The following is a 20982-nucleotide window of genomic DNA, read 5'->3' as shown; positions in this document are numbered from 1 at the left end:
AGTTCGTCCTTGTTTGTGTGGATGTGAGGCAGTCATGTAGAGCAGTTGTTAATGCTGACCAGAGTAGCTTCACACACACAGCCTGCCACCTGGTGCGTTGGCTCAGGCTAACTGAAGCTAGCTGGGGAAACGTGTGTAAGCGTGTCGGGCTGGTTTGAAGACGCTGATGCTCCAATGTGTTCTATGTATAAAACGTTCATTCTCGTTGTATATCTGTAGCTTCCTGCAGTGTTGTCAACTGGAAACAGCCGGATCCTCTGCACTGTGTGGGAGTTCAGTCATTGATTTTATAATGATGTGTGGTATTTTGCGGAGACACCTTTGGAAATGCATGTGAAGGGTGTTCATGCTTATGTGTGACTCTATAATCAGACTCTAATGTGCTGTGTTTGTTTTGCAGGTGTGGGGAAGTCATGTCTATTACTACAGTTCACCGACAAGAGGTTTCAGCCAGTTCACGATCTCACCATCGGTAAGTCCTCTACACGTTCAGCTCTGCAGCAACACCAGCACTAGAAATACATTCGTTAATGCATCACTTCATTTAGCTGTGAATCCTCTGCTACTAGGGCTGCACCATATATCGTTTCAGCATCAACAATAGGACTCCACAATTGATTCATGTGTTATCAAAATCGCAACATGGTCATGTGCAATGTTCAAATCACAGGATGTGCAATATTTCTTCCACGCTTGATATGTGAAAATAGTATTTATAATGTAATATTGTGGAGCTGCAGAGAATTCCAGTCCTACAAAAAGTATTGGAGACCTAAAGGAACATATCTGTTCAATACAGACCCTATGAAAAACTGGAAGAGAACACGTCTGCTCTGGGATTGCACTGGGCAGGTCAGAGACGGTCTAGGTTAAACCCAGACCGACTCTAGGTCCAATAGTCAGTCTAGGTTAAACCCAGACCAACTCTAGGTCCAAGAGTCAGTCTAGGTTAAACCCAGACCAACTCTAGGTCCAAGAGTCAGTGCATTTGTCCATATTGCAATCCGCAAAGCTGGTGCTATCTGGGCTGGGTTAAACATGTGAAGGTGGCTTGTTCATGTTTTAGCCTCAAAGGTGGGGTAGGTAAGTTTCAGAAACCGGCTCGAGATACACTTTTTGTTATATTCCATGGAATGCTCTTAACATCCCGATAGCAATGAATATCTGAAGTGCTTTGACAACAAATCCATAACAAAATGTCATCTGTAGAAGCCGTAGTGCTGTAGAAGGTACAACCAATCCGTTTAGCCGGGATGGCCTTCCTGCCTGTCAGCCTTCCATCGGGGCACAAACTGATCTCGTGCCCTCATTGGTCATGTGCGCGTTCGTGTGTGTTGGAGGAGGGGCTCTATAAGGAAGTGGCAGATTTTCTCCGGTTGTGTATTTTAAAATTCTAGCGATCTCGAGCCGGTTTCTCAAACTTACCTACCCCACCTTTAAGGTACTCCTTTCATGAACCTTTATCTCATAAAGAGATCATGTTGTTTTATCCAGGCAAAATAAAAGTCACCTTATATTGGTCCTAACATTCAGACAGATCAAATTCAAGTTGGAAGACTGCTACTGGAAAATAGAAATAACCCTACATTGTATTAAACCTAAAGAGACGAATCTCATGTTAACATAGTTACAGTCAGTCAATATTAATAATCCTTTTGTTGCCTATCATAAGAAACGTGGCTAACGGTACATAGCATCCCTTCTTTACTGATAAGTGATGCTTAGTGTACCTGTTGCCTGAAAGCCCATTCTGTTCTCTTCTTCTTCCCCTGCTGCCTTTATCTATTTGTGTATTCAAGGCAATCAGTTAGCTGGGGGATAACGAGAAAACGGAACATTATGAATAGGGATGCTCCGATCGAGATCGGCCGATACTCACTCTCTACCGATCGATCGGTGCTCTCTAAACATGCCGATCGCATGACGTAAAATACATGACACTTTTCTCTGTGCGCGGCAAAACAAGCTCGCCAAAATGGCTTCACCGGTCTGGCATTATTTTAAGGTGTCCGAAAAAGACAGTAAAATAGCGGTATGCAACGTGTGTGAAGCAGAAATCCTGCAGCTCCGCCCGCTGTGACGGACCGGTGAGCGGAGCAACACACACTAAGAGTTAGACCTAACACACTTAGCTATTTATTTTTATTTATTCTTCACTGTCGGGTCACTCATTACTGGATCAGTGAGCTGCATGAGATACTGACAGGCTGTCAGGAGAGAGGGAAAGAGAGCGCTTCCGCTCATCTCTCCCGTGTTATTCTCCAAAGTGAATGTTAACTTGAATAATGTACTTCATTTGAATGTAATAATTAAGTTGGTTGTTGTTGTGGAAGCTCCAGTGAATGAACCCCATTAACTGAGTTTTAAACATCACTTTAAATGAAGATTTAAAGTGATGTTTAAATCTTCCATTTAGGCCCCGCCCACTCGATCGGATCGGCCGATACTGATTCCGGCGATCGGCCCCGAAATTGGCGATCGGAGCATCCCTAATTATGAACTTAAGTTTCATTGCAAGCTTGCTTTAAATTGCTGTGTATAGTACTTCTAATATTCCTACAGATAATGAAAGAAATGCTGTTGGCCACTATCTGTCTGCCTACTCGTCTGTGTGATCTGTGCAGTGAAAGAAGGAGCTGTAAAACATGGTAGAGCCACCTCTTCAGGAAGACCCCACCCTCTTATACATACAGTATGAGTGGGGGGGGTCGTCCTGATGGAGCAGTATAGAAGCAGTCAAACAGATGGAAGAGCCAATATTAAAGCACAGCCAACAAGTAACAATGTGACTGAGTCGGCACCTAATCTCCCATATCCACATTCTTGTGCCCAGGTGTGGAGTTCGGAGCGAGGATGATCACGATAGATGGCAAACAGATCAAACTGCAGATCTGGGATACGGTAATATATCTAGCTTTTCATTTCTTGTGACGGCATATTAAAGACTCTAAAAACACCTGAACACATCTTGAATGAATTACCTAAAAGCAAGGCTATAGATATATGGATGTCTCTGAAATGCAGACGTTAAACTTGAATTGACCACTATTTCTGTAATGACACATTTCCTAAATAGTAATAGATGTTGGTGTAAATATGAATCTGAAAAAAAGTCTTCAGAAAGAACATTTTGGTTTTGAATACTGTATCTTATACACAATTCATGTATTATTACATGGTTTGATAAATAATGTATCTGAAAAAGAATGACAGAGATAAACAAATCAAAAAGATATGTGTTTAGTTGTTTTGAATGACAAGAAGGCTCATAAATATTGTTCTCATTGTGGCAACATCTTTCATGTTGTCTCCCTGACTTATCAGAGACATTCCAATGAGAGAAATTCCTCAAAAGGAATGAAAACTAAAGGTGACGCAGTGGAAGAGAGAACATTAAGAACAGATTTCATCTAAAGGCAACTATGTATGCAGACAAGTGGTCGTTCAGACCAAATTCAAGTTGTTACCAACTTTCATCAAAACCTTTGCTCCAGACTATTAAATAAAGAATGTGATGTTCCACACACAGTGGTGGAATGTAACTAAGTACATTTACTTAAGTACCTTCATTACTGTAATAAAGTACCATTTTGAGGTATTTTTACTTGTTTTTACTTAACCCTCTGGAGTCGGTGGACGCGCCGTAATTGATCATATATTTTCGATTATAAGGATTAGAAATATGATTCAGATATCCGCGGAATCGCTGGAAGAGTAGCTTTCCAGTGGTATCTCCTGTGAGACTGTAACCAGGGCACAGCAGCCAATATGGCCGCTCAAAGCAGCTTGACGTTACACTGTGTGGGATTGGTGGATTCGTGTGTCCGTCTTCGTGAAATCGTGAAACCTCGGCCGGCAGCCATCATGGTCTGAAATGACCAATGGACATCAAGAAGTCTCTAAGGGCCTACCCACCAAGTAAACAAAACATAAACCACGTGTCTCCCATCAGTTTACGTCTGTGAGGGGAGAGAGAGAGAGAGAGAGAGAGACAGAGAAAATGGCTAAAAAAAACTTTACAGTTACAGACTTCGCTAGAGATTTTTTTCGCTAGCAGCAGTGAAGATAGAGCCTCAGAACCTGAAGTCTTCCACTCTTCTGAAGAAGAAGAACACAAAGACAACAACAAGGATCCATTTGGACATGGGTAAGTGAAAATGAACAATAGGTTTATTGATATATATTTTTTATCGATAGTCATGAACTTTTTATTGGGACAAAATAGACTCTCCATTAGCAAACGTTTACTCTGTGTTAACTTTATGTTGGTGTGTAAAAGTGAGATTACATGTGTAGATGATTAAATTAATCATTTATTCGTCCCACAACGGAGACATTTACAGTGACATGTTTTTGCCATCGATTATTTTATCATACTGTTCTGTACAGATGAGACTGTCATAGATTTATTTATATGTGCCTGTTATTATTTTACCGTCCTGTACAGATGAGACTTTGGTGTGTGTGTGTGTGTGTGTGTGTGTGTGTGTGTGTGTGTGTGTGTGTGTGTGTGTGTGTGTGTGTGTGTGTGTGTGTGTGTGTGTGTGTGTGTGTGTGTGTGTGTGTGTGTGTGTGTGTGTGTGTGTGTGTGTGTGTGTGTGTGTGTGTGTGGGTGTGTGTGTGTGTGTGTGTGTGTGTGTGTGTGTGTGTGTGTGTGTGTGTGTGTGTGTGTGTGTGTGTGTGTGTGTGATTTTACTTGAACTTTATTTCAATGAAATTAGTTGTAATTATTGTCCTACATTTTAATTTGTTTTACAGAGATGTTTCACAGCTGTCTGGGCCTAGTGGCCCACAGGCGGCGTTTATCCAGCAGCATCCATCTGTGCCGGCCCCCAGGTCAAGATCTACTGTGGCTCAAGGGCCTTCACCAGAGCCATCACCACCAAGGACCAGCAGACCAGCATCACTACAGCTGCCTCCACCTCCATCTGCGGCTGCCACCAGGTCAAGATGCCCCTCAGCACAAAGGCTCCACCACAGCCATCACCTTCAACCCAGCCAGCAAGGAGGTCTCGTGGGGCTCTCGTATAGCACTTGTACACCCCACCTACACAGCAGCCCATGCACCATCACCCCCACCTACACAGCAGCCAGACCCACTGTCTTGGAAGACAGACAAAGACCTTGACATTTATAATGAATAGTTGGTTGAAAGTTCTGATGTTCAATATTGTAAATAGTTAGATTTTCCAGTTTCTTATATTTATATAAATAGTTGGTTGAAAAAAACATATTTATAATAAATTGTTGGTTGAAAAAAAAAGTTTGAATGCTCAATTTGTATTTGTACACATCACATGAACCTTGGTATGTAATATGAAGTCACTATTCAGTCCTGATGTATCTCAGTCCCTGCTGTGCTGAAAGTAGAGTGATAAACACCTGTTTTACTCAAACTTCGAATTTAATTTTAGACATGAATAACACATTTATATACAGTGTAATTCAAATATTTCACTGCTTTTGTGATCCTATGACTTTGGTAACCAAATCTAAAACACCAAAACAATTCGATCACATGAGTAAATGTGTGTTTTCACAAGAGTTTTGAAGATTTTCCGAAAATCGGATGTCAAATTTTAAGCTTTTGAGCTACTTATCTCATCAAACAGTGCTCTAAGGTGAGTAATATGCATATATAGCAAGACCAGACATTGTCCTGAGCATTTTGATATTTAACACATGGGGTGCCATGTTAGAAGAAATAATAATAATAATTTCAATTTATATAGCGCCTTTCACGAAACCCAAGGACGCTTTACAATGGGGAAGTAACAAAACAAAAGGTAATAATAAACATACAGAGCAATAGCAGGAAATAAGTGACTGTAAATTAGTGGAGGCCAAAGGTGATTTAAGAAAACATCTAAAAATCTAGAAAATACCCGTAGACTCCAGAAGGGTTAACTTGAGTATTTTCACTTTAAGCTACTTTATGCTTGTACTCCACTACATTTTGTAGGCAATTATTTTACTTTTTACTCGACTACATGTATTGTACAACTTTAGTAACAAGTTACTTTGCAGATTTAGATTGTTAATACAACATATAAATCAGACCTACTTGTTTAGTATATGTTAAGCTACCCAACATTATATACAAATAATACAAAATTAAAACAAGTGCAATATTGACATTAATGGAGCAATAATCATTGCTCCATAATTATAATAAAGAATGTAATATATATGATTTTGAAATTGGCCATACTGCAGAATGTGTACTTTCACTTTTGTACTTGAAGTATATTTTGAGGCTTATACTTTTTTATGCTTGTACTTAAGTACAATTTTAAATGCAGCACTTTTACTTGTAAGTGAGTATTCTTACACTGTAGTATTGCTACTTTTACTTCAGTTTAAGTTCTAAGTAATTATTCACACTGTCCAAACATTGCGTCGCTTCCACTATGGTTTCCTGCCCGTGCAGTTAGGCGTTTGACCAGCAGGGGGAGATGGAGCTCCATGGAAAGGCAGGCACCTCCCCAAGCTTGAGGGTCTGAACTAGGCATGATGTCAGCCCTGCTTCTCACACTACTGTCTGTCCTATCAGGTAGCGATTTGCCTCACCTGGTTTAAAAGGTGTCGTATAGTCCCAGGTGAGAGGGTCAAAAACAAACCAGAAGGGCCCACTGGTACAAAACTCCCACTCCCACCACCAAATGTCTAGAGAAACCAGTGTGTAGGCTGCACATGCCATATGAATAAAGTGTTTGTGCATGTATGTGTGTTCCTCCGCACATGACCAGATGGCAGACAGATGCAGCGTTCCCTCTCTTTCACCCTTATTTATCATTTATTCACTAATAGCATTACTGACTGACTGCTGGCTGTTAGCTACCCTGACTGCTCCTCCAGCTAACTAGCCGTCTAGATAACCTGCTCACTGACTGAAACACTAGTTCTCTGACTCTTCACTGCCCGGGAGCTGGTGTTGCTGGGTGACAAACTGCTCCTCTGAGTTGCTCCATGATTCACTGCCTGCTTGTGTTTCTGACTGACTGGCTATCTAGTTTTTCACATGAGGTCAGAGCCGCAGCTGCTAGGATAGTGCTGTTTTGTTTTCTACTCCTGCCCAGGCGAAACACAGACAACATTGTTAGCGTATATGGGATAGGGACAGAGCCTGAATAGACATGAGAGGGAGGGGGGTTAGTGTGATACACAGTGAGAATAGTGGGGGAAATAGTGGAGGCCCAGGGGTTTATGGGGAAAGAATGAAAAGATGAGTGATGCAAGGAACAGACAGTGGAGTCGAGACAATGAGGGGTAATAATGGAAGGGGGAGTGTCAAACGAGGTGGGCACTGTCGATATGAAATTGTTACTCATAAATAGGAGGTTATACACACTGGAGAAAGAAAGGGATGTTGACGGAGAGATGGAGACAGAAAAAAGAATATTATTGTATCCAATGATGAGCTCGGCTCTGTCCGGTCCTCTGCCGGCTGACTGAAAACCTGGAGCCGGAGCCTGCTAGAGAATCTGGGCTGGTGCAGAGCATTAGTGGCCCTAGACCACATGGAAACAAGACTTGCAGATAAGCAGGACTGGTTTTACTGTGACCTGTAGGGTTGAAAGATGAGGTCAGTCAGACCCCAGCGGGATCAGGGCTGTTGGAAAACCAAAGGATCAGCACTTGTCTGTGGCCGTTTCAATTATTCACATTTCAATTTCTGTTTATTAATATATGTATGTGTTTCTCCAGGCTGGTCAGGAGTCGTTCCGCTCCATCACCAGGTCTTACTACAGAGGAGCAGCAGGAGCTCTGCTAGTCTATGACATCACAAGGTAACGCAACCAATCACACAGACCCAAACACAATCTGTAGCAAAGCTGTGGTCAGAAACACTTCGAAGTTGGTTGCATTTCCTCATGGTGGTAGCAAGTTGTGCATATATTTTGAAAGGACTGCAGATTAGCATGAGTTTATAATGAATCAAAAACAGATTAAAATACTGCTTTACAGGAGGTCACAGGAAAGGTTGTAATATCACCAAAGTCCTAAGGGTTCATCCTCTTGGAACCTTGAATGTCTGAAACATATTTGTGTAATCCATTTAGGGCATTTTGAAATGTTTGCAAGATATGTGAAATGTAGCCATGCTGATGGCACAAGGCCATGCGTCTCAGGAGCATTGACAGTGTGTTGAGACGGGACAGCTCTCAGATCCGCATAAGAAACATGAAGTGACCAAGAGTAAATTGGGTATTAGCTGCATCTCTTCTCGAGCGTGAGCAGCACGTCAGCCTTCCCATCAACTCCACACTATGCTGCGGAGCAAAATATATTGACGACTACTTGCAAGATTGACATGAAATCTGTTATCGATCTTTATGGTCCCCAGAGGTTGATTCCCAATGATTTGTCATGACCCCGTGACCTTTTGTGCAGCTCTACCATGGGGTCAAAATCCCCCCCCCCACCAGCTTTCTCTACCTGGGTTTTTCCATTCCCACTTTTGTGGCAATTGCAATCCAACAAAACCTGTACACTTAAGCTTCTTTTTTTTGTAGCACTTGATGGAAAGGACCAGGGAGAAGAAAGTATTATTTTACCTGCCTCTTTCTCAAAATGCAATGGTCTGTCAATCACAACGGCCTAAAACCAATGTACTTACAGTAAAGCCAAATTGTGATGATGGGCCGTCTCCGGAGTTGGGCCAAATTGCCTCCAATGGAGTTACAGTGGCATCTTACCGAGTGCGGCCTAACTGAGACCTCTACTAATACTGAAAGGATGACAAGTAGAAGAGAGAGATGTTGGATGGAGACGCGCTTTAAGCTCTTTTGGAATGGAGATGCAAATCCCTGCTGTGCTGAGCTCGAGCACAGTGCCAAGCTGAGCCGGCACATGTGTATGAAAGGGGGTTAAAGTCTAAAATAAATCAGCCTTCATGCTCCCCAGATGTGGAAACCTTGGGTTTCCTACCACTGACCTAGTTAGTTGAGTTGCTGGTATGGAGTTCATTTGAATATACTTGGTTACAGTGGACATTACAACCTGTAGGGGCCACTAGAGGGACTTAAGACATTATGGTTTACCTTGAGGACAGTAAACTAGAGCAAATACCAGTGTTCTTTTCAGATAGTCCTAGGGCGTGCATCAGGAACAGCGGGGATGAAGTCTTCTTGTAAGATTGAATGGTTGGAAACGCTGCAAGAGTAAGGGACAAGGACTTTATAAGATCTGATGGCGTAACGGCTGTGTTATCAATGTGAAAGTAGATTAAAGCCAGATTCTGTTCCTGTTCAACAGAAGGGACACCTTCAACCACTTGACGACCTGGTTAGAGGACGCTCGCCAACATTCCAACTCCAACATGGTCATCATGCTCATTGGCAACAAGAGGTAAGATCCTGAACATATAACACGGTACTGCAACCAGGCAGGCTTATGGGTATGGTGTTGTTTTATCCTGTGGCGCAGTGGGTAAGTGTGCTGGTCCTCTGACCAGGGGAGCACAGATTCAATCCCACTGCAGTCCGTGGGCAAGACACCTCACCCCAAACTGCTCCTGGGGATTGTCCACAGTATGGAATGTGTTACATGTCTAATATATGTAAACTAATGTAATACTTTGAGCTATCGGAAAAGCACTCAAATAAATATCAGAATACCTTTTTTTGCCCACATAGGAAACATTTACATTGTTACAGCAAAAGGGAAGATGGAGAAAATAAAAATAAAACACTAAGATAAAAACAAAATGTAAATACAAGATTTAAATGTAAGTACAATAAATGATAGAAAAGTACGTGAATTAAAGAAATATATAGAAAACTAGTCGGCGGTGAGTAGGAGCTGCTGTAACAGGCTGCCACTCGAGCGTTAACATTCATTATTATTATTATTATTATCCAAATGGTTTGTTAACATTGTGCCTTACTGTTATATCTGACCCAGCTTCCTCTACAACGTCTACATCGACCCAACAAACGGCTGCTATATAGAACTGCACCTTGAAGCTAATTAGGGGTGCAACAACTAATCGATTAAAATCGATTACCAAATTAGTTGCCTACTAATTCAGTCGTCGATTCGTTGGTGACGTCATCACGTGTGTTTTACGCGCCGTTAAGCTCCAACGTTATCGGTCTTTTTATCGGTACTGGAGACATTTAAAAAATATATGTCATGTATTGTTGCTACATAAGCATTATATCGCCAACTCCTTTCTAAAATGCAAAAAGACAAACAAATGCGTCTATGATATATTTTCGATCTTTCCAATCCAGAAGAGAGATCTCTCTCCCGTCTGTGTGCGAGGGGGCGGGGCGGTTTACACACACGCGGCTGCTCCATGCAGCCACACACTGCGGAGAGAACGCGCTCAGAGGTGTGGTTAAACTTTACAACTCGATGCTCGTTGCCTAAAGTGCAATAAGAGTTTAGCATGTAAGGGCGGTAACACGAGCAATTTGTCTAAACATTTAGCAAAAGTGCTCCACATCCAGACGGAGGAATGCACCGGGTTCAACTGTCTTTCTAGCAGCTCTGTAGCCCCGTCCACGAGCAACGTTTCCACGTCAGGTGTTATGTATGCTAGCAGCAACACACGTGTTAACTCAATTATACAAACATGGGGTAATTAGAGGTAACTGAGTTATTTATTTTGTTAAAGTTTCAGCTATTCTGTTTACAGTTCCGTTATCACATTATTTAATACGATTTGTTAAAACACTGTTGTTTCTTTTGTTGTGAAATATTATTTATTTACTTTAAATAAAAAGCAATGTTAGTTTTGTTCAAAATGGGTTTAGTTAATTTAATAATATGTATTTTTGAATCAAGTATTCATCTTTATTGTCTTCATTGTTAGTTTCCACATGCCTAAAACAACCTCAAGCTAAATCTAAAAGTTGATGGCTAAATAAGAGCGTTTGAGAAATTGTGCAAGGCATAATAGTCCGAATAGTCGGTTAATCGTTTCATTAATCGATAGATTAATCGATTATCAAATTAGTCGTTCGTTGCAGCCCTAAAGCTAATTATGATGATCAGAATCAGAAACGGCTTTATTGCCCGGTAGATTCACACGTACGAGGAATTTGACTTGATGTCATGGTGCATACATAAAATATTTTTAAAATATATATATGATGATGAATTAATTCTGTTAAATCCATTCGAGGAGGTTCACCTCTACAACAAAGTTCAACTCGGGCTCAGGTACTCAATGTTACATAACTCTTATGTCAAAATGATGAGTTTACAAATGTCCTTTTGTTGATTACGAACAACCTGAAACTCTTTTTGACAACTGTCTACTAAACCTGCCATACAGTCATACACTTATCAGTTTTTAAGGTTTAACAGAGGAGGTAGAATGGTAGAATATAGGTATTGGCACTGATGTTACACAGAGCTGAGCCCAGTGCATAGCTCAATGACAACGTATTATTTCCAGTCAGAACAACAAAGCCTGACTCATCTTTACCTGCTCTTATCAGCAACGAGTCATCATGAACAGAAGTTCAAATGATGGTTCATTTCATTAGAGAAAAGTGGTCATTGATATCACACAATGAAAGTGATCCTAGTTTCTTTCACAGTAAAGGAAATGAGGTGTACTAATATACTACTTTAATAATAATAATAAATTGTATTTCTATAGCGCTTTTCTTAAAAGACGCTTTACTATCTTCTACCTTTGGATGACCATGGAAAATACATAGTATTCATGTCTTTGTGTTTGTTTTTAGTGACCTGGAGTCGAGGAGAGAGGTGAAGAAAGAGGAAGGTGAAGCATTTGCAAGAGAACATGGCCTCATATTCATGGAGACTTCAGCCAAGACTGCCTCTAATGTAGAGGAGGTAATAATTCTCACACACACACACACACACACCGATATACCCGTGCACTAGGGGTGTAACGGTTCACAAACATTTCGGTTCCGTGCGTACCTCGGTTTTTAGGTCACCTTTTCGGTACAGCAGAACAAATTATCACAAAACATAACATATTTTTGTTTTTTTTTAAATTATTATTAAACTGTGAATAATATATTCACTGAAATAAATACAAAATATAATAAAATAAACATTAAGGTGCAGCATTTCGATGAACTGAAATAATCTGTATTTGATCTTTACTGTGCTAGTACTCACAAAACACAAACTATTAGTTTTGGGTTTTTAATTATTATTAAACTGTGAATATTCACTCAAATAAATACAAAATATAATAAAATAAACATTAACCTGTTAAGCCCCAAGGACCCCCTCGACACTGTCTTAATATTTAAGACCCTATTAATGTGTTATACCAGATTAACGGGAGTAATCTCAGCTAACTGACGATGCAAACTATTTTTACCAAAACAAAACACAAGTCTCATAAGAAGCATCTAAATGACCCCCGAGCGAAACATGCTAACCTATTACTGCCCCGATAATCACTCCTAGCTCCCTTATTACTTATCCTAGCTGCACATCCAACACATTGTTTATGATCGCAAGGAGACACAGAATCTAACGGTGCCCACCTCAACACTGAAAGATACAAACTTGCGACGTTATCAACAAAAAGGTACATCAAAACAAGTGGCGCTAGGTAGCCCACAACGCTAACATGGCTTACCTTCGTCTTTGTCTGGTCTAAACTGGTCTTCAATGGCATTAAAACGATAAAAACGATGCTGTAGTTAATCCATAGGTTAATCCAATGTGTCTGTGTCCCCTTTGAAATGTTCGGATAATCCATAAGCAATAAAACAGCTTTTCCGTTGCTTTATATCAGAGCAGCAATATGTTTCCCCTCTGCTGCAAGCTAGCATGCGCAGAGACGACACCTTCTTATTTTTTAACATGAGTGTGTGCTGGACGATTTCCCTTGGATTCTATTGGCTCTAACGTCAGAAAGAGATGTCACATGTCAAAATCGAACAAGGGAGGCCAGAGATATGGAAAATCCACCCAAATGGCCCCAGAAGAGGTTTTTTTTTGCTAAATCTGTCTAAAAAGGTCAAATGTCACTTGTTTTGCATCAATCTTGATACAGGGTACTTATTATATGTTGTACCTTGGATTCCTAAAGCTTTTAGTCTACTAACCCATCATCCAAGGTTAGTTTTCACTATAAGTACAAAATATTTTTTGGGCGGACACTATAATATACAGTTTTTTACTATGTTCAATCTGAATTTTCTTTAAAATAAAAAACATCTATATTGATTCTGACTTTTCTACATCCAACTCACAGGTTTATCATTACTTTGAGAAAAAAGATTATTAATTTAACCCTTTTAGAAGGGAAGATATGGGCATTTGTTCTGGGAATGTCATTTTCGAGCCTAAGACCTGAAAAACAGGCTCAGGGTTTAACAGGTTAAGGTGCAGCTTTTCGATGAACTGAAATAATCTGTATTTGAACTGAACTGTACTAGCACCTAAGCAGCCAGTTAGACATTATGACTTGCTTGTCATTGTATTTTCATGTTTTTTTAAAGAAAGATGAACTTGTCCACATTGCTTGCGGAAAGGGCAGATCTGCTGGCACTAACAATGTCTCCTGCTGTGGAGAACACACCCTCTCGCTAGGGACAGAGGTAGCAGATACAGCCAGGTAGCGCTTTGCTAACATGGCAACATAAGGATATTTGGCGTTTGTAATAGCTTTGGCTCGGTCTGAACTCTCTGCGAGTGGTGGAGGCTTAAATGCTAGCGGGAGTTGGGTTTGCACTTCAGTCTTTTTTCTTTTGGTACCGGTGATATTCACGTTCGGGTGATGCCTTTTCAAGAGTGTGCAAGTTTGATGTATTGCCAGCCGCGTAACCAATGCTAGTTGAACAATGCCGACAAACAGCTTTGGTTCGGTCCACCTGTCTTTGTCCGTCATCCTTGTACGTGACTAGGAAACCAAAATGTTCCCAAACCGGAGACTTCAATGATGCTGGAGGATTTTCGAGCTCAACTTCATCTGCGTTCGTCATTTCGACAGTTCCTCAAATTACTGGCTAAATTTGAACGCATCCCTCTGACCAGCTCGTCCAATGAAATGACTTGCTCGCTCTATGACGCGTTGAACACAATGGGAGCAAATGACTCTGAATGCTGCGACGCAGCACCTGAGATTACTTCCAAGAAGTTGTTCACATTCTCAATTTTTTACGTTTAACGTTATATTCGTTCGGTACACTTCGGTACACATGTGTACCGAACCGAAGGGCCCGTACCGAATAATTTCGGTAACGTATACCGTTACACCCCTACCGTGCACACATATACCTTCGTTCAGGATATATTTTGAAATGGACAGGTTGTTCGGTGTTAAATGGACATATAGAATGGCAAGTGAAATTTAATTGAAAGCTCACCTGAACCTGCTCGAGTTCCAAACTCCTATAAACTCCACATGTCTTACAATGTACTACTCCTTGCAGGTCATCCAATGCTAACAGCTTTGTCCTCACACATAAATCACTCCTTGAAAGAAGGGTCACAGCAGAATTTCACACACATTATCTGCTATTTCACAGATATTAGTGCTGCTAAAAGTTAGGCCTCTATTTGTTAGGAACACAATGCAAGCAGACACAACCCTGACTGATGATCCGTTATTCTCTGTATTCACAAGATCTCTACACGATCATCGAGCTCTTATTCGGCAAACAATGGTGTTTCGTCAGAGTACATTGTTGGTTGTGATTAGAAGTAGTGAAAGGAAGAGGAGTATTATCAGAATGATTTATATTTTTCTATCATAGTTTACTAAACAATACAAACAGATTGTAATGACCTTATTTGTTAGCTTTTACTTACTTCAGTTTAGTAATGTAATGCTTTGTATGAATGAGGGAATGGAATGCACTCATGGAGCACACTTCTCCTTGTGATACCTGTAGACTCATGTGTCACTGTCATGGATGCATAAAGAGAACTGGATACAGCTTTGGAGGCTATGAAAGTTGCTCAGCAGCACATAAAGCCCAAACGCCCTGACTCTGTTCAAAAATACCTGGATCATCTGGGGATCTTGGTCCATCGAGCATACGCATTCGCCTTTTCCCAATCCGTAGCGTCAGAGCCGGTCTCTGCTCAGCCAAATGCAGAGGGAAAATAACTCTTTAAATGGGCATTCACGTAGAAGTATTTTGGCTAAATAATTGATTGCTATGTCCTACATGACATCCACATTACCTCGTTATTAAACCTGTATTACTCCGGTATTAAGCCCATATTACTCAGTAATTAAACCCACATTACTCTTATCACACCCATAGAACTCCATATTTACACATGGACACAGCCTGTTAAATGACTGTATCCTCCAGTATACAGAACCCATTGAAGGGTTAAACTTCAAGTGTTCGAATGGCTAGTTGATCTAGCTAACAAATTCTAAATGAAACAAGTGTCCACTTCCTGGGGGCTTGTTCACTGCTGGAGCCAGCTTCATATTAGCGTCATGAAGCTCAACTAGCTCCGCCCCTCGCAGAGCCACACCCCGGGTGTTGTTGTGTGTAATGGATGCACGCCTGTATCCTCGGGGACCCCGTTCTCACTTATCCAATCACATAAATAATCCCATCCTACACCGCACAGCATGCCAGCCAGGGGCGCTGCACACAGTGTGTGTTTGTTTACATTGATTATTTTCTACCCTTGCTTGCCTGGCCTATATCATGCAAACACACACACCCAAACTGTTGAGTAGAGCTCTCTGGGGTTAAGATGAGGGGGGAGGGAGGTGTGTGTGTGTGTGTGTGTGTGTGTGTGTGTGTGTGTGTGTGTGTGTGTGTGTGTGTGTGTGTGTGTGTGTGTGTGTGTGTGTGTGTGTGTGTGTGTGTGTGTGTGTGTGTGTGTGTGTGTGTGTGTGTGTGTGTGTGTGTGTGTGTGTGTGTGTGTGTGTGTGTGTGTGTGTGTGTGTGTGTGTGTGTGTGTGTGTGTGTGTGTGTGTGTGTGTGTGTGTGTGTGTGTGTGTGTGTGTGTGTGTGTGTGTGTGTGTGTGTGTGTGTGTGTGTGGTATGATTAATTTGTCTCATTAGTGTCCTCTGAATCCTCCTGATACCGCTCCTCTCCTCCCATCCCTTCATCTCTCCTCGCTCCATCCCTCGACGTCCATCATTTGCTCTTTACCTCCCTCCAATCCTCTCTCACCTCCCCCTCCCACTCTCCATCCATGTCCTCCTCCTCCCCCCTCCTCCAACGTGTCTTCCTCCTCCTCCCTCATCTCCATCATCTCTCGTTCCTCTCTCCGGTAGTATATCAACCAGTTATAGTTCATACATATTCATAACCTCCACCCTGCCTCCTCCTCCTCAGCGACACCCAGCAGCCAATGGGTGTGCTGGGTTTGTCGTCAGGGTCTGTGGGTGGACACAGGGTTGATGGGATGGCCCTTTAGAGAGAGATTCCTGTTAGTATCTTCTTATCTCCCGATCCTTTCTTCTTTCCTCACATCTTCAGACTCTTCCTCAGCCCTCTTCCCATTTCCTCATATCTTTTTTATCTCTTCTGTTTTTATCAGCCTTCATCTTTTGAACTTTTGCTATCCTTACTATTTTGATGTTGTTCTTAAGTCTGGTTTTGTCACCTGGCCATTCAGGTCTGAAACTTATCTCAAAGAGAAAAGTGTATTTAATCAATGAAATCCTCTTTTAGTCATCACAATATATTGAAAATATAAGTCAATCTCGTCTGATTTATTTCCACTTATTTGCAGCACCGGTGTTGCCTCTGCTCACTTTAAAGAGAAAGTGGTCCTGACTGATCATTGTATGCTGCTCTAGTTTGATATGACACTCGACGATAAATCCCCAATACTTAGTCAATTCTTTTACACTGAAAAAACGAGATTTAGATTTGTAGTCCCTTCCTTTTGTTGCATCAGCCATATTGCATGGTATAGTCATCATACTTGATTTAGTTGACTTGCACACTTAACCCTAGTTTGGGTCATTAGACTGATTTGTGCTGTGAAGGAACACCGTGATGAGCTGAAGGAAGGAGTGAGCAGGACGGAGTGCACCAGAGAGCACCCGTGGTCTATTTTCAGACTGGGTGTCAGATGGAAGTTCAGATATATTTTCAGTTCTTTCATTACTCTGCTTAAGAAACACGCTTCTTCTTGACCCGACACAGTTAGACGTGGGGTTTCAGGGTTCCTCCATCAGTGTCCTAGCTTCTCTCCAGGGCGGTCTCTTGAGACGAACAGACTGTCCCCAGAGACAGGCATAGGATAGTCACTCAGGGAGCTTCCTCCCACTCTATTAACATGGCCACCTCGCAGTGACGCCAGTGGTGTGTGTGGAAAGGAAACAGATTGCATGTAGTCTTTGTGTGCTCGGCTCAGATCAAATGGTTATAGCAGCTGCTGACCAGGAGCACATCTGCTCTAAAGAGTTTCTACACCTCCTAGCAAGGTCCTGTGAAACTTTGAAAGTTCACTGAGGGGTTTTCTTTCTCCAAATAATCTACATCTCCATCTCTTGAAGTGCAGACAATACTGCATTTTCAAGGCATCTTTCTTTCCAGAAGCTTGTTGATCTCGAGTGCTGATGTGTACAGACCATACGTCAGCAGTGGTGCTATTTGAAAGAATGTTAACATACAGATGTGAAGGTCACATTTCTAAGAAGTGAATAGAACTTATTTCTGTTTCAGGCTTGTCAAAATATAAAATTGCATTTCATGTTTAAAAGGTCTACCTTAACACATAACATATGAAGGGTATTGCTCTACATCTTATGAAGCGCACTAATTAGAGCTGGACAGATTCCCAGGCAGCCATCATATCAGAACAGTGATGCCACACTAGGTTTGACATGAATAAGAGACCCCATGGTCACGGTTACACTTTGCACTGGGGCCAGGCTAGCAGTTAGGACCTGGTTCCAGTCTTACTAAGCTCGGGTAAGCTAAGCTAGCTGCATCCTGTCAGTCTACAGCTCTTTGCTGGATGCTTAAACATAAGATTCATCCCGTTCTTCTCTTTGCACCCCCTATAGAATATTGAGCAATTCAAACTATTTGGGAAAAGAGGGTGATAGTTAACTGATCTATTTAGCATTTCAGATGAAAAGAGTGCAAATAAAAGTGTTTTTAAGAGAATCTTTAGCAGCCCAAGCCTATATCTGTTAATCCTATCCTAACACGTGTATAAGATCTCAGTTGATTCCAAACCCACATATGAACTAGAACTAACTTGTGTTCTCTCTGTGTCTTGCTCACATCCTGTCTCTGTGTCAGGCGTTCATCAACACAGCCAAGGAGATCTACGAGAAGATCCAGGAGGGAGTGTTTGATATCAACAATGAGGTGAGACACACAAACCTCTCTGTTCCAGTCTTTGTTTTATTCTTTCCTCTCTTTCTCCTCAGTGGAGTTTTCCAGCAGTGTGTGTGCTTTGCCACGCTCCCTCTCTCCTAAAACAGAGGGGGGGAAACCCTCTGCTCTGCTTCCTTTGACTCCAGCCAAGCAAAACTCCCTGCGTTCCTCCTCTCCCTGCTTTATTTTCCACTCAATCTTCTTCACTCGTCACTTCTCTCTCTCTCTCTCTCTCTCTCTCTCTCTCTCTCTCTCTCTCTCTCTCTCTCTCTCTCTCTCTCTCTCTCTCTCTCTCTGTATCTCTCTCTCTTTCTCTGTATCTCTATCTCTCCAGCCAGCTAGTTAACGTTCTATCGAGACAGTCGGTTAGCTTTCTCTCCAGCCAGCTAGTTAGCTTCCTCTTTGTATCCATTCACCCAGATGGTTATCTTCTCAGTGGAACAGTTATCGAGACAAGACACCAAGACTCTCAGCAAGTATGCTCTTGTCAGCATTTGTTAGTCATACTTGTTCCACATTCAAATAGCAAATTCCTAGAAAGCAGTTTAAACGTTAGAGTATCCGCATTGGTGTTTTCAAGTCACTTTATGAAGTTAAAGCATTTATATGCACATTATACAAACTGGTCTTCCCTTCACAAGATAATTGTTCCTGTGCTTTCCAGGAGATAAATACAAGCAAATAAAAAAGAACACCATGTACAATTAACAAGGTGTGGTGTTCTTTTTTTCATTGCATATAGGTCTCCATTGTACAGTGAACACCTGGTTATAGCTGTGCATATGATCTCCGTCTATACAGAAACAATAAGAAACAGGTTGCATCTCTTCTTAGTCGTATTGTTTATCAGATAACATCTGCTTGAGTCTGCTCTCATTAAACACAGTTTCCAGTTTGAAGCAACTGAAAAAGAAGATGTTTTAACGTAGCTAGTGGAAAATGATACTTGAGTGTCCATGAATGTTAGGGTGACATCGATTTTAACATGTTCCCATGTCAGTGTGAACATGTCCACATGCAACACGTCCATACGCATATATTATGAAGTGTGTGCACATCTCCTGTCCGCCGTTTGAGTCTAAGCCTAAATCCCTCCAGTTCCTCTAGACCAGGGGTCTCCAACCTTTCTTCATCTGAGAGCTACTTTGAAAAAAATGAAAGTGGCCAAGAGCTACTTGCATCGCATCACTTCCATTTATGCACATAGCACTCATCAGTTGAATTAAGCTACTTTTGTACACGTGTGAAATTGCAATACCTAAAGCTTATCACAAATCTTAACTTCACATGAAGGTCCAAGAAAACAAAAATGTCTCGCATATTATTACGGCCCATAGTAAGTACATCACTGAAAATGTACATAAATGTCCTTAATCACCACCTTACAAGCATCGTATGGCACATGTGTAAAATAAGTGCATTCAGTCTTTAGTACAGTCAGTGAGATGAATGGCGCTGCATGGAGTCACCATACAGGTGTATGCTGGAGTGGACCCACTTAGGTTCGCTCTAATCGAGTCATTTAAATGTTCATCAGTCGGCCTTGTTCTGTATTTAGATTTCATTCATGTCAGAAAAAGCTGCTTCACAAGGCAATTAGAACCAAATAAAGCAGACATGTTCAGTGCTGCTTGGTGAATGTTCTTATAGTTTTCTGGGTCTACAAGGCTCCAGAAAAGACATGACGATAACGAGTGTTTTTCAAAAAACACAAATCCCTCCCTGTGTGTCTCTGAGCCGCAGCGACGCGGCCTGATTCAGAGCGGGTCATTCTGCTGTTGGTTCTGGACTGGTGTTGCTGGAGAATGCAGACTGCTCCGTATATGGTGCCGCTGTCACGTCTGTTCCTTGATCTCTGCATCACCGACAAATTTGATATTCAAATGACAGAAACAATTCTAAAATAAAAAAACGTTATTGTCCAACCGCGGCCGAAAAATCAAGAAGCAACCTTACTACGCTATAATCGATAATCGAGCGGCGCCGGTGAGCTACTGGAAAGCTGCCCGCGAGCTACATGTTGGAGAGCCCTGCTCTAGACTCAGGCCAAACATTGAGTGTGTGGCTGTGTACGTTCACCAATAATAATGTTGAAACAGTCAATATTGTTGAATGACATGCTGATGTAAGCCTGATGTTCAGCCTGGGTTGACAGCTTTACCTGCACTTCGTTCACGTTACCCGACTTTTTCATAACGGTACTCCGTTTGTTTTGTTCCTTTTGCCCTCATAGAATGGTGCGGGAAAGAGTCCTAACACCCTGAAACGAGTCAGCATGTTAGCACTCCCGTTTCTCTTGTGATGTAGTTCCATTATAGCTTAACGTTAACTTTATCGTTTTGGCAATTGCACTTATGCTTCAAATATTATAAAAGCAATGTTAATACAGGGAGATTATCTTGCTGAACAAAATGTATCATTAACGTTGTTTGCTCATGAAATCCAGTAGAGAATCCCATTGCATGTTGTCGAGGGAGCTCTTGTTACGCTATCTTCCGGGATTGCCTACCAGCCCATGTCATCCCTGCACCACTCTCTTGATCAGGAGAAAGAGAGCTATTTGTCTGCAGGAATACTTCTGAGCTGTTACTTACTTCAGTACAGTTCACGTTTGTCACTTTTGTCAAAGACAGAATGTTGTTTTAAGGTTTTGTTGTGTCAGCTGCGTTTATGGGTGAAGAAAGATGAAATCCTAAAACTCAACCCCATTGA

At 41.6% G+C, this 20982-nt stretch overlaps 1 protein-coding gene across 1 annotated transcript in view; it reads left to right on the top strand.

Annotated features, from left to right (window-relative positions):
* Positions 1 to 20982, top strand: part of rab2a (RAB2A, member RAS oncogene family) — a 38678-nt gene that overhangs the window by 13121 nt on the left and 4575 nt on the right. Inside the window, exons 2-7 of the mRNA XM_071206308.1 lie at positions 401 to 472; positions 2834 to 2901; positions 7708 to 7790; positions 9259 to 9351; positions 11706 to 11817; positions 18193 to 18261. Coding sequence (XP_071062409.1) covers positions 401 to 472; positions 2834 to 2901; positions 7708 to 7790; positions 9259 to 9351; positions 11706 to 11817; positions 18193 to 18261 — 497 coding nt within the window. The remainder of the gene's footprint in view (positions 1 to 400; positions 473 to 2833; positions 2902 to 7707; positions 7791 to 9258; positions 9352 to 11705; positions 11818 to 18192; positions 18262 to 20982) is intronic.

Source organism: Pseudochaenichthys georgianus, chromosome 17 (assembly GCF_902827115.2).
Source record: "Pseudochaenichthys georgianus chromosome 17, fPseGeo1.2, whole genome shotgun sequence".
Taxonomy (NCBI): Eukaryota; Metazoa; Chordata; class Actinopteri; order Perciformes; family Channichthyidae; genus Pseudochaenichthys; species Pseudochaenichthys georgianus.
Note: the sequence above shows the minus strand (reverse complement) of the source record. Positions and strands in the feature narration are given on the sequence as shown.